The following is a 13,197-nucleotide window of genomic DNA, read 5'->3' as shown; positions in this document are numbered from 1 at the left end:
TCGGCATGGCAGTGGACAAGGGCAAAAACGCTATCTAGCTTAATGTTTCTATGTTGGACACTAATGTCATGAGCTATGACGTTGTCAAAAAGATCAGATTGTGAAATACTTCTATATCGAGTTCAGTTTGTGACAAAGATCATTAAGAACGTCAGAATAATGATTTCGTTCTGAACGGACTAAGGCGGACCCAGAATTCAGAGATTGAGATTTGTCGAGGCTACTCGCTAGGCACGGGAGGTACTCTGGTCGGCCTTGCTCGCCCCAGTTGCAGCCAATGCATCGTGGTGGTGTGCATGCAAACCTAATCTTTATGGAATGGACGCCGAAAAGTACACCTCTATATATGTTGTTGTATGATCACAAAATCGTTAATTTTGTCAGAACAAATAGCCAAGAAAACCCCAATTACAAGAAATGAAAAAAAGAATATGAAGACCTTGAGAGAGAGAGGAAAGAAAGTAAAATGAGACTTTCTCCGAAGAGCCTGTCATGAGCACATATCGTGGCAGCGTAAGCCATTGAATGGCCGTGATGCTCAGGACCCGATCTTGTCGAGGCTGTCGGCGACGGTCTTCATCTTGGGCCGGAGCTCCGGGTCGGCCTCGGTGCACGCCAGCGCGACGTGGAACGCGGCGACGATCTCCTTCTTGGGCAGCGTCGGCGCCTCCCGCAGCAGCGCCGGGTCCACCATCTCCGCCACCGGCCGCGCGTCCTCGAACCCGCGCCGCACCCACCGCACCACCTCCGGCACGGCCTCGTGCTCCGCGCTCCCGGACCGGTCCGTCGTCGTCGTGGACGGCCCCGAGAAGGACGCGGACGTCGACGGCGACGCGTGGTCCGCCGGCCCCCGCCCCGTCAGCAGCTCCAGCAGGATCACCCCGAAGGAGAACACGTCCCACTTCTGCGCCGGCCGCGCCCCCGGCGCGCGCGCCTCGGGCGCTCGGTAGCCGCTCGCCTGCGCCTGCGCCGGCGCCGGCTTCGTGTAGGGGATGGCGCCGCCGAGGAGGCCGCCGCCGGAGGACGGCAGCGTGCCGTCGGGGCCGCAGCCGGCGATGGCGAGCAGGCGGACGAGGCCGAAGTCGGCGACGCGGGGGGTGAAGTCGGCGTCCAGGAGGATGTTGGACGGCTTGACCTCGCCGTGGACGAACCGCCGGGTGCTGCTGCACTCGTGGAGGTACGCCAGGCCGCGCGCCGCGCCCTTGGCGATCTTCAGCCGCGCCGGCCACGACAGCACAGGTTCACCGCTGCGACCTGCAACGTTTGACGCGGTAACTAAAAGTTAGCATGTGTATATTGCTACTAACCATAATTGGCGGGCATTGATTAAGGATTTTTGTTGTTGTTGCTCCAGACAGAATTAATGGCCATTTAATTAGTAGAGTGGTGTGTCCACATCACCGGATCAAGTACTGCTACTATCTCTTTCCCAGTTTCACTGGGCAGGTGTTGCATTGTCCTTTGGTGTGTGTCTAGGACACAGGTAAATATGACATAGTTATTGTTCGTCTAAATGATTAAATCAAATATTAAAAAAAAGTCCACACAAAATTTCACGTAAAGATTATATGATTCCATACAATATTAGTAGAGTATATGATTCAGATGTGCAATACTTATGTGTTTCAGCAAAACCGTGGTTCTTTTGCTACATCTCCAAGGCGGACGCAACTTAGTTACTTACTGCACTTGTTTTTGAGTGTATTGTCTTCGAGTGTATGACAGGTGGGCTCAACAAATGGCTGGTCATATAACCAAAGGCAGATGCAGTTAAGATACCAAAGCTTAGTCCTTCAAAATGGATTTCATCTTTATATATCAGGATCGAACGGTCTGGACCTTTTCAAACCTTCAGCGGTGACGATTATATTGGATGGGGCACGAATGAACATATGAGATTTTCCAGTCCAACCCAAAATCGAGTACCTAAGTAGGGTGTTCAGATGTCCGACATATCGGCCAAAAACCTGTTTCCCATCGCTTTTTAATCGAACCCCCTCATTTTTGCTCTCACTCTCACTCCCTACACTCATACAACCCCAGCTGCCTCCTCATTGCTTCCGGTCGCTGTCCGACCTCGATGGACTAGAAGAAGATGATGTCGGAGGAGCGCCTCGACAGCTGCACGATGTGGTACCTTCGCAATCACGACGATGATGACAAAAATGACATCAACGGAAGTGGTGACGATGACGACGGTCCAACATGGCCTTGAGCCATGCCAGACCATGCCTATGAGCAGTGGCGGAGCTTCATGGGGCAACCTGGGCGGTGCCCCCCAAGCTCATGAAAAAATCACTCATTGCTAGTTAGTTTTTGTGTGTTTATGTTCTATAAAAACAGGCTAAACCTCATAGATTTGCCCCTCCTTGGCCCTCCTTCTAAGATTTGGCCCAAGCTTCGCCACTGCCTATGAGGTCGTCATCCGCTACTTAGTGTAGTTTAATTTAGATTAATTTTGTATAGTTTGAAAGTAATAGTTAAATTCCATCGAATGTCTAAATTTAGATTTTGAATTGAGAAAAATTAAAGTACAACCTCAGTGGACAGGCTGTTCAAGAACACACGTCCACGAAAAATTAAAGTCGTCCGTTGGAGGAATGCCATTGGAGACGCTCTTGTAACTTTTGTGCTTCCCTCAGACACAAGCAGCCATGCCACCGTCCACGGACACTGCATATGAGCACGTTGTGCTTAACACCACATCTAAGCACTTGTGCATTGCAGGCGGCCCGAGGGACTTGTGCAGTGAGCATTAATTGGCCACGTCGTGGCTGATTTGTCATCCACTTGACAGTGGTACTCCTAATTGTTGCTGCCTGCGCGTGGCCTCACACAGTACCTACACACACTACTTATTATGGCGTCATCGCAAAAGTTGTCAACCTTTGCCCTATCAAGGCCCAAAAGCCACAGAGAAAGGCGGGCATCAACAGCAGCCTCAGCACTACGTCCATCATTTGATCACCCGGTAATCAAAAGCGTTGATCATGCTCACGCATGCGCGTCGCCGAGGCGTGCCTCCGCATGCAGCCTCAATTATCGCCTCTTCTTTTGGCTCGTGGAAGACTTTTCCGGGTTCGTATTTAGCCCCAGAAGATCATTCTGTTAGGCCATGACAGTGACAAAGGGTTCCACTTCCTTTCTCCCTTCCAGGCAGGAATCAGGATGCTGTAAAGGCATTCCTTTGCTCTCTCCCTCTTTGGTTTGGCAGTATTGTGCAAGTGCAAGTATGGGGGATATACCTTCAAAAATGATTTGATCTCACGAGGTTTTTTTTTTTGGACTGTAATAAAGTTTGCGTGTACACCATGAACAATACAAGATTTTGGTGCGGTATATTCAATCAATCAGTGGGCGGCCAAAGCTGATGGCGTGATTCTTAGCTCTTAAGTCACGCTAGCAACTCCCTCGGTTTTCATCATCAAGCATAAAGCAATAGCTCGCTGCTGTTATTAGAGAGCACGCACGAGCAAAAACACGAGGGAAAAATGAATTTTTTTTGCATGCCACTGGAGCCATCCGCCCGATCGACAAGGAGGAGATGCCCGGCATGAATGGCAGAGCGTGGTCCATCCCCATCCCCATCCGGGGACAGGTCGGTGCGGTGTTTGGAAGCTCTCGCTCTCGCCGCCTGTCTTGCAGCGGATCGAATCGCCTGACCGGACCAGTGCGTCCGTCGTCCGTTAGGAAACTGTTGATGCCGTGATGATGCCTCGGTCGCACGGCAGGCCGTTTGCCACCAAGAGCCGATCCCGGCCGGGGATTTTCTACCAATCAAATCATGCTTTACGCTTGTTTCTACCCTATTTGTCAATCTAGTCAAGTTTTGAGGCATTTTTTTTTTCTTTGCGGGTGGAGTTTTGAGGCGTTTGACCTAAATCCAACCGGCTATAGTTTAGAGGCGGGATTCTACAGTGAGATGATCCATGTGAAATTTGACTTTAGTACCGTTCCCCTGTTTGGGAAGACTGGGAAAACACATGTAAATTGTTTGTAACATATGAAGGGTTCGTTTGATTCAAACGCATGTAAGTTATTTTTTGTATGTGATTTTTTTATATCAAATCTTTTCTAGGGGTGTTTTTTGGCACTAAATTCTATAGAAAAATTAACATCCACCTAAACATCCTGAACACAAGTTCGTTGTTTTTCCTATGGGACAGTCAATAGGCATGACATTCCGCGAAAAAGGTCGTATCACCTCCCTTCCCCTCCCTAAAAAGGATAGGTTTCGCCTATGCGTCCATTGATGCACACAACAATGCATCACGTGACATATGTGATAAACAATCCAAACAATTCTAGAAAAACAATGCAATGCAAAGCCAAGCATTTATGTAGACCAAATCGTCTTAAAACAAACTGAGGTCATATGGATAGGACATGCCTCACTCAGGCATCTTTAAATCTTACCTCCAAACCTAAAAGTGATATGTTAGCACATAAAAGGGCGCGAAGCTCCAAGACAACACCTTCAACAATGAATTGCCACTTACATGTCAAAACTGGCTGGTCCACCAGACATTAGACCATGGACTATAACTTTCCAAGCACATCTTCAAACCAACAATTTCAGGAAGGTAGCCGCACGGGGATCTCATGCGAGAAGGCTAGATCATGGGTTGTCACCTAGGAGCTATGTCTCTCACCATAGTTGTTATCCACCATTCTACCGTCATGCTCACATAGAAAATAGGCGGGCCAAAGTAGAAATCACCGGAAGGAAAGACACCACCACGTCGCTTTAGATCATTGCCGCACAACCATCTTGCCGATGGTTGTCATTTGCGCCTAACAGTGGCCTCCCCGAGATGTGCGACCTAGATACCAATGCTCACTCTGGCCCGTGATGGATCCAAAGTTGGCCTTGGTAGGACCCGTCCGCACTGGCGAGGGAGAGGAGCACGACGCCTTGCACAACCTTCCCACGAGACCGATTCGACACATGGTGCACAATATCGGACCGGCATGAATCATAATGCCTCGCCACCATGAGCTGCACCAGCCCACGCCTGTCACCACATCGAACAACACATTGGGGTTATGTCGGATCCGCATGTTCGAGCCACCACGCCAAGCAAGCGTCATCGCCGACGTCAGAGTTCCCCGTAGAAACGCTCAAGAGGGATTGCACACCGAGGTGCAACACGATTACGCTTGATCCACGCATTAGCCACACACCAAATTCATTCCCGGGGCGTTGGTGGACCATGTGCAAATGACAGCTCGACTATCCACGTGTAGACACCGTTAGCTACATGTGAATGGAAATGATCCCCCGCCGTCGGTACCGCGGGCTTTGCCCGACGATGAGGAGGAGGCAAGGCGGAAGAGGAGGGTGAGGAGTTGCGGGTGGGTGAGTGAGAGATGTCAAATTTTATTTGATGGTGTGTCGTGGATTGAAACCAGGAGAGACCATACCCTAACTCTATGTTTTTTGTTTGGCAAAAGTTATGTCCCTTGCAGGCTTGAAATTCTTGCCACATGTCATTATTGGTTATATTGGTTATATATATTACTCCCTCTATATCTAAATACTTGTTGTTGTAAAACACTAATACCTCAGCTACAAGTGTTATGGTACAGAGATATTACATCACATTTCAATGTTGTTGTCGTGCATTTAATATCTAATCAAGCAACATAGAATAAAATAAAAAAGTAATTAACACACACTCTATTAGTACTCCAAGAACATGGAGTATGACAATAAGGAGCACTATTACTAAGATGATTTACTATTCAAATGAATTTGGCTTCAAGTTATACGTATCACCAGGAGCAGTAAGTCTTGTTCAAAGCAAAAGAGCAGTATGCGAGTTGACCGGCGTTGTTATGTAAAAAGAGAGTTGACCGGTGTTACTTACCACGCAGCGCGGTGGCGAGGTTGCCGTTGCCGATGAAGTCTGTGACGACGAGCTTCTCGTCGGGTGACCAGTAGTAAGCGCGCAGCCGCACCATGTTGGGGTGCCGCACCCGCCCCATCGCCCGCGCCTCCGACCTGAACTCCTTGCACCTCTCAGCGCCACCACCGCCGCCGCCCAGCCGCCGAACGGCCACCGGCGTCGAGCCATTGCCCACAACCACCTTGTACACGATCCCCTTCCCTCCCTTCCCCAGCACATACGCGGACGAACGGAGCAGCTCGTCCAGCTCCATCCGGAATCCCCGGTCGATCGCTACAAGCTCCCCGTCGGCGCCGCTGCACTTGCCGTCTCCTCCTTCCTCGTCGTCCGACGAGCCATCCGAGCCGTCCACCGAACCTCTGCCGCGGCGGCCCCAAATGCAGCGGCAGAGCCCCCTGTTTCGATCGTCATCGTCGTCGTCTTCTGCGATTGCACGGCCACGGCCCCGGCGGCCTTCCCTCCGGTCCTTGACTTTCCAGTATATGTACACCAGGATGATGCCGACGAGGGCGACGCCGGCGGCGTCGGCGACGGAGATAAGCGCAATCAGGCTTGATTTAATCGGCTGATGCTGGCTGTCGTTAGAGGCAGAGGCTGTTGATGAAGTGGTGTTTTGTGGCGGCGGAGATTGCGTCGGCGGTGGGACGGCTCGGCAGGCAACTTGGAGCGGGAAGCCGCAGAGGGCGGGGTTGTTGAGGAACGCGGTGGGGCCCTGGCTGGCGAGGGAGCCCGTCTGCGGGATGGCGCCGGAGAGGTTGTTGAAGCGGAGGTCGAGCGTGACGGTCGCCGGGAGGCGGCCGAGCTCCGGCGGCACGATGCCAGAGAACTCATTGTGCGAGAGGTTGAGCGTGCCCGAGAGCTTGGGGAGCTGCCCGAGGTCCGGCGGGATGGAGCCGTTGAAGGCATTGGAGGAGAGGTCGAGCTGCTGCAGGCTGGACATCTCCGGCCAAACACCGGCGGGCACCTCGCCAGAGAAGGCGTTTCTGGCGACGATAAGACGCTGCAAGCTCCGGCAATTCCGGAGGTCGAGCGGCAGGTCGCCGGAGAGCGAGTTCCTGGATACGTCGAGATTCTGCAGCCGGGGGAGGTCGCAGAGCGCCACGGGGAGCTTGCCGGTGAGCGCGTTGTTGTAGAGGAAGATGGAGTGGAGTGAGGAGGCGTTGGAGAGCGCGGCCGGGATGCCGCCAGTGAGGCGGTTGTCGTGGAGGTTGAGCCGGCGGAGGAAGAGCAGCGAGCCGAGCTCCGACGGGATGTAGCCGGCCACGTTCTTGCCGGCGACGGCCAGGCCGACGACGCGCGGCTGCGACGAGATGTTGGCGCAGGTGACGCCGGGCCACCGGCACGGGTCGGCGTCCGACTCGGACCACTTGGAGAGAACCGAGGCCGGGTCGTCGGTCACGGCCGCCTTGAAGGCCAGCAGCGCGAGGCCGTCGTCGGTGAGCGCCACGGCTGCCGGCGGCGGCAGTGCGAGGAGCAGCAGCAGGAGGAGAATCGTGGTCGGCACCGTCCTCATCAGCAGAACACACTCTTCTACCGAGCTACTGTTTGTGTCAGAGTGTGTGTGTGACTGAGAGGCCGAGAGTCTAACACTAACTGTCAGTGGCAGAGGTTACAGGTTATAGAAACCGACAGATCTGGGGCAGCACTGCAGTTGGAATTGAGTGGACACCTTGGGTTTCCAAGGTGTTGTGGTGTGGCGTGCATGCGAGCTGCTACTCCAGTGGTGATGGAATTTTCTCCCTTTTCTTTGGCCATGTTAGTGAGGAAGTGGTTACGTGTGGAAAGATGGTTAATGGTGGCTGTCTTCATTAGAGTGGGTAGGGCCCCAGATTGTGCAATGGAGGTCACAGTAGCTGGAGAGAGACGTGCGGAGGAGGGGAGTGGAAGGGAAGCAAAGTTGTGTGTATGTGCGCTTCGTGGCTAGACTGTAGAGTATGATGAAGGACGTTGCGGTGAGCAGAAGACTGGAGGACGGCCAGGTAATCATTCCTGTGGTTATGGCCTTTAGGTGGACTGGTTGGTGAGTGAGTGAGCTCTGTTCGTGCACCTGCCGTTTGCCACATGCATCTCAAAATAGAGCCATTCAGATGTCTGCCTATTTGTGTGTTGGAAACATGGCTTTGATCTTCTTGTTTTTATCTCTATGCACCATTATTTCCACATTCCACAACCTTTTGCACAAGATTGGTAGAAGAGGACCACCTTCCGCACATCCTTCCATGCTAGGGTTGCCGCTATCTTTGTTGCCCCCATCAAGCAGGACGTCCAAAATTCCACGATTATTTTGGAGTGTTTTGACGAGATGACTAGTCTTTTTTACCAAGTTTCAAAATATTTTTGTGGTAGCTATTCACTGCAGCAGTCCTCAACCTCACAACATCCTGCAAATCTTGCCGGCCACACAAGCTTCTGTCCTGATCAAATATCATGTCCTACCACTCTCCGTGTGGAAACTCAAGAGACTGGACCTCCGGCTGTTCAAGGATAAAATTGCGGCAAAGATCCCTTCGTGACAGGGGAGGAATATCACTACCAGTGGTCGAACTACTTTGGTCAAGTTTGTCCTCACCTCGCAGGAAATCATGCGCCCCCACACACCTTGGGGGCCTTGATGTTCTCGAGCTTGAGAATTTTGCGAGGGCATTGCGATTGCACTGGCCATGGCTTGAGTGGGCCAATACGACCAAGTTGTGGGTTGTAATGGGCAACCCTTGTGATGTTGCATGTACATCCCGATAGAAAATGGCACCAAGATGCCTTTCTAGTACGCGTCATGGCTAGATGGAAGGAGAACGAAAGACATTGTCCCCCTTGTGTATTAGGACTCAAAGAAAAAAAAGTAAGCAATATGACTTCGACATGCCCTTAATGGGAATGCGTGGATAAAACATATCAAGTTGATTGGGGATTTTTTTTCCATGGACCATATTCCTAAGTACCTTGAGCTTCTAAGCATCCTCTCGGCTCAATGATGACGTGGACGATGTCATTTCTTGGAAGTTGCAACAAATGGTATCTCCCCGGTCAAGCGGGTGAGGCTCAGTTCCATGGTGCTCATTTCAATGAACAAGACTGTCAGGAATACTTGGGTCCCTTTGAAGGTGACGAGTGTATATTTTTAAACTTGTTTAAATCAAATAAACTTGAATATTCCAAGAATATCCCTCGATCTTAACACTAATAACTAATAAACTTGGATGTTTCCAAGGCAAATTGACCAATAAAGAGAAGAAAATGAAGCTATACATGGAAATATAAAGTGTGGAGACCAAGCAAAGTCATCTAGACACGCCACTGGAGATCTAGAGAAGAAGATGGTGGCGGGTAGGAGTATGATGCTTCTGCGATGCGTCACCAGCTTCGTGATGTCATCCCTGACAAACTTTGCAAAAGGCCCGAGACCCCATTCGCAACAGAACAATCGCCAACAACCCCGAAGAGTAGAACAGTCGCCAGGATCACCACCAACATTCCCAGAAACCCTAGCCTCCGCCATCTCCATCTCCATAGCCATTCTCCCCATGGTTTTCCATACTTGTAATTGATCCATCACATGAGGTGATATTGTAAGAATCTATACAACCATTCATCTATTAATGCCATCTACAATATTGTCCATCTGTGATATGATTACAATGTGTGAGTAATCCCCTCAGACCATGGGCCGAGGCATAGCCGTGTAGCCCTATGTAATTACACACAAGATCGTGGGTATTGAATTTGCTAAATTGAAATTTAATTTTATGTGTTATTCGCAAGATTTTTCTCTTGTCTCTTTCTCATTCCGAGTGTCCATAAGCACATGAAATCCCTTAGATCGATATTTTATTTCCTTTTGTTTTCATATTTCTCTTTATTTTTATTACTTTTCATTATATTTCAAAACATTCCAAATAAAATATTATATAAATCACTATACATGAATAAATGAAACATGTTAATCACACATTGAAAAATGTTAAATGTGTATAGAAATATATCAATAATGTACAAAAAAATGTGCAACGTCTGCAATAAAGTAAACATCAAAATCTATGTGAAAAATTATAAATCATGTATTTTAAAATGCATTAAAAATGTTCATGATGTATAAACAAAATGTACTTTGTTTATGCAAAAAAAAAGTATACATTAAAATATATATGAAAAATATAATCATGTATTTAAAATATGTTAAACATGTATAAAAAAGTTTGTGATCTTTAAAAAAATACATAATTCTTAATGCATAAAGGACATAAAAAGTATATTTGAAAAACATTAATCATGTACCTAAAATATACGAAACGTGTATATACAAAATATCCCTGACATTTAAAAAGTGTAGAATGTCTATGACAAAATTTAGACATATAAAAGTATAATAAAGGGTTAATCATGTTAGAAAAATATTAAATGTGTGTATAAAAATGTTTCTGATGTTTAAAAAAAAGTAGACTATGTATAAAATAGATTTTTATCAAACTATATGTTCAGAAAATGTTAATAAAAAATTGCAACGTGTACATAAAAAATATTTCACATATTCACAAATGTTTCCTGTTCCATAAGGAACGACAGAAAAATGATAATAATAAAAAATTAGAAACAAGGAAAAACAAAGAAAACCATAAAACTCAATAAAGGAAACCAAAGGAAAAAAATAGAAGTGAAGAAAACCAGTGTAAAAAAATGAGAACATTGAAAACCGAGAGATAAAAAAGAAAACCTAAGAAAGAAAGAAATAAAACTGAAGAACAAAAGAAATAAACGCCTGAAACCAGGAGAAAGAAACGTAGAAAAATAGAAAGAGAAGAATAAACCAATGAAATCATTAAAAAATAAAGGAAAACCGTTGCAAACCAAAGAAAGACAGAAAACTTAAGAAAGCTGGTGATGAAACAAAGAAAACTGAAAGAACAAACAAAATAAAGCAAAAAAGATTTTTTTAAAAAGAGAAAAGAAAAACCGAACGAAACCGGTGCAACGACCGACCCGAAAAACTACCGCAAGCGAGCGTACAGCAAAGGGAAAAAACAGACAAATGGGCGAATGAGCGTCCAGCAGATACACGAGGGAGAAAAGATCGGGCGAGACGACAGGTATACTCGCTATAGTCGTGATATAGCTCTCGCTCTGTGTTACTGCTCGTTTCTCTTTCTGTTTTTTTTTTGCTCGTCACTGGAGGTTGTTTTCTCTGTGTGTGGTTTTTCGATTCGTTTTTTTTTCTCTCTTTTCCCGTTTTGCTCATTATTCTATTTTTATGGTTTCTTATTTTTTCCATATTTTTATTTTCTATATTTTTTGCAACATATGGAAACAAATCTTATATAAAATGAATGTTTTTGGTATATGGAAAACATATTTCATACACACTGGATTTTTTATATATACGGTGAATAACTTTGCTATATATATTGAACTTTTAAAATGATGAGTAAATACACACTAAACATTTTTGAATATATGGTGAACTTATTTTAATATACACTTAACTATATACTCCCTCGATCGCAAAATAAATGACTCAACTTTATACTAACTTTGCACTAGAGTTACTAGAAAGTTGAGTCATTTATTTTGGGACGGAGAGAGTATAAAACACACATTTAAGAATTTTCTAAAATATTTCCTATTTTAAATAGGTTTTCAAATATCTAGCTCAAGAGAAACAAATAGCCATTTAAAAAATGACTAACAACCAAAGAGAGAAAGAAATGTAAAAATCGCTCGCGAGCAAAGTGGGCCGGCGTGAGCAGTTTTTTTACGCCTGCCATTAGCAAGCCTCCTCTTCTTGCCGCCTCGGGAGGGGAAGCCCTATTTAGCGCCAAAGGCGCCGGTTAAAGGCAATTTTTGCTAACCGGCGCCTGCAGCGCTCCGCTATGGGCCGGCCCATTTAGAGATTCGATCTATGTTTTAGCCCGTGAATCTTTTTACAAATTGATGAACTTTTTCAAAAAATCTTGAACTTTTTTAAAAATTGATGAACTTTTTGTTAACTTTATGAACTTTTTTAAACAGGTGAATCTAATTTAAAATTCTTGAAGTTTATTCAAAATAGATGAACTATTTTTAAAATTTATGAACTTTTTTGAAAATCGATGATTTTTTCTAAATCAATGATTTTTTTTGAAGTTTGTGAACTTTTTGAAAATATATAAATATATTTCAAAATTTGGTGAACTTTTTTCGCAAATCTGGTTTTTTTAAAATTTCTATGAACTTTTTTTCGATTTTTAAGAACCGGCGCGTTCTACATGGGCCGGCCCACGAGAAGGAGCTTTGCAGGCGCCGGTTTGCCTAACCGGTGATGAAGGCGCCGTATAGGACCGCTCCCTGGGAGCTCTTGGTTTTGTGTTTGGTATAACACGTTCAAATCGGGTCGGGTGAAAGCAAAATCCCCTTCCAAGCCAAGGCTCAAACTTCTCCAGGCATTGTGGTTTTTGTTGCTATGTTTCTAACCTAGTATGTACTGAAAATGTCCCGATTTAATCTTACACTGAAACCCGATCGTGGTTGGAGAGGGTGTTTGAGATCCCGACATTATCCTGCAAAGAGGTAGCACCACACGAGTCCCGGACACCGATGGGAAGGACCAGGCGGAGCTAAAGATGACAAGGGGAAGGTCTGCCCCGCCATTCAAGAGAGGAAAGCGAGAGTGGTGCAGCCACTCAATAGGCCTTATGAGAGATTGGGCAGATCAGCCATGGGAAGGAGCAGGATGCATGAAGGGAATTCTAAAGCAAGCATGACCCTGTGGTGGAAGGGCCCGGTCGCAGAGACAGGGGCACAAGTGTTGGAAATATGCCCTAGAGGCAATAATAAAATGGTTATTATCATATTTCCTTGTTCATGATAATCGTCTATCGTTCATGCTATAATTGTATTAACAGGAAACAGTAATACATGTGTGAATGAATAGATCACAATGTGTCCCTAGCAAGCCTCTAGTTGGCTAGCTCGTTAGTCAATAGATGATCATGGTTTCCTGATCATGGACATTGGATGTCATTGATAACGGGATCACATCATTGGGAGAATGATGTGGTGGACAAGACCCAATCCTAAGCCTAGCACTAGATCGTATTGTTCGTATGCTAATGCTTTTCTAATGTCAAGTATCTTTTCCTTCGACCGTGAGATTGTGCAACTCCCGGATACCGTAGGAGTGCTTTGGGTGTATCAAACGTCACAACGTAATTGGGTGACTATAAAGGTGCACTACGGGTACCTCCGAAAGTGTCTGTTGGGTTGGCACGAATCGAGATCGGGATTTGTCACTCCGTGTGACGGAGAGGTATCTCTGGGC

The 13,197-nt window shown here is 46.6% G+C and overlaps 1 protein-coding gene across 1 annotated transcript; it reads right to left on the bottom strand.

Annotated features, from left to right (window-relative positions):
- Positions 1 to 319: 319 nt before the first annotated feature.
- On the bottom strand, positions 320 to 7,998 carry LOC123427771 (receptor protein kinase-like protein ZAR1). Its single transcript, XM_045111886.1, has 2 exons — positions 5,871 to 7,998; positions 320 to 1,254 (listed from the first exon to the last, which is right to left on the bottom strand). Exons 1-2 carry the CDS (start codon positions 7,420 to 7,422, stop codon positions 539 to 541), a joined length of 2,268 nt encoding a protein of 755 aa, XP_044967821.1. The 5' UTR covers positions 7,423 to 7,998; the 3' UTR covers positions 320 to 538.
- Between the last annotated feature and the right edge of the window lie 5,199 nt (positions 7,999 to 13,197).

This window comes from Hordeum vulgare, chromosome 2H, assembly GCF_904849725.1.
Source record: "Hordeum vulgare subsp. vulgare chromosome 2H, MorexV3_pseudomolecules_assembly, whole genome shotgun sequence".
Lineage (NCBI taxonomy): Eukaryota > Viridiplantae > Streptophyta > Magnoliopsida > Poales > Poaceae > Hordeum > Hordeum vulgare.
The sequence above is the reverse complement of the archived record's forward strand: the minus strand, read 5'-3'. Positions and strand labels throughout refer to the sequence as shown.

What these genes read in the sequence shown, in the direction of transcription:
- LOC123427771 (XM_045111886.1), bottom strand. Translation starts at nt 7,422, where the DNA reads ATGAGGACGGTGCCGACCACGATTCTCCTCCTGCTGCTGCTCCTCGCA. An exon ending in CCTCGCCACCGCGCTGCGTG is followed by an intron (nt 1,255 to 5,870) that starts GTAAGTAACACC and finishes CAAACGTTGCAG; the next exon opens with GTCGCAGCGGTGAACCTGTG.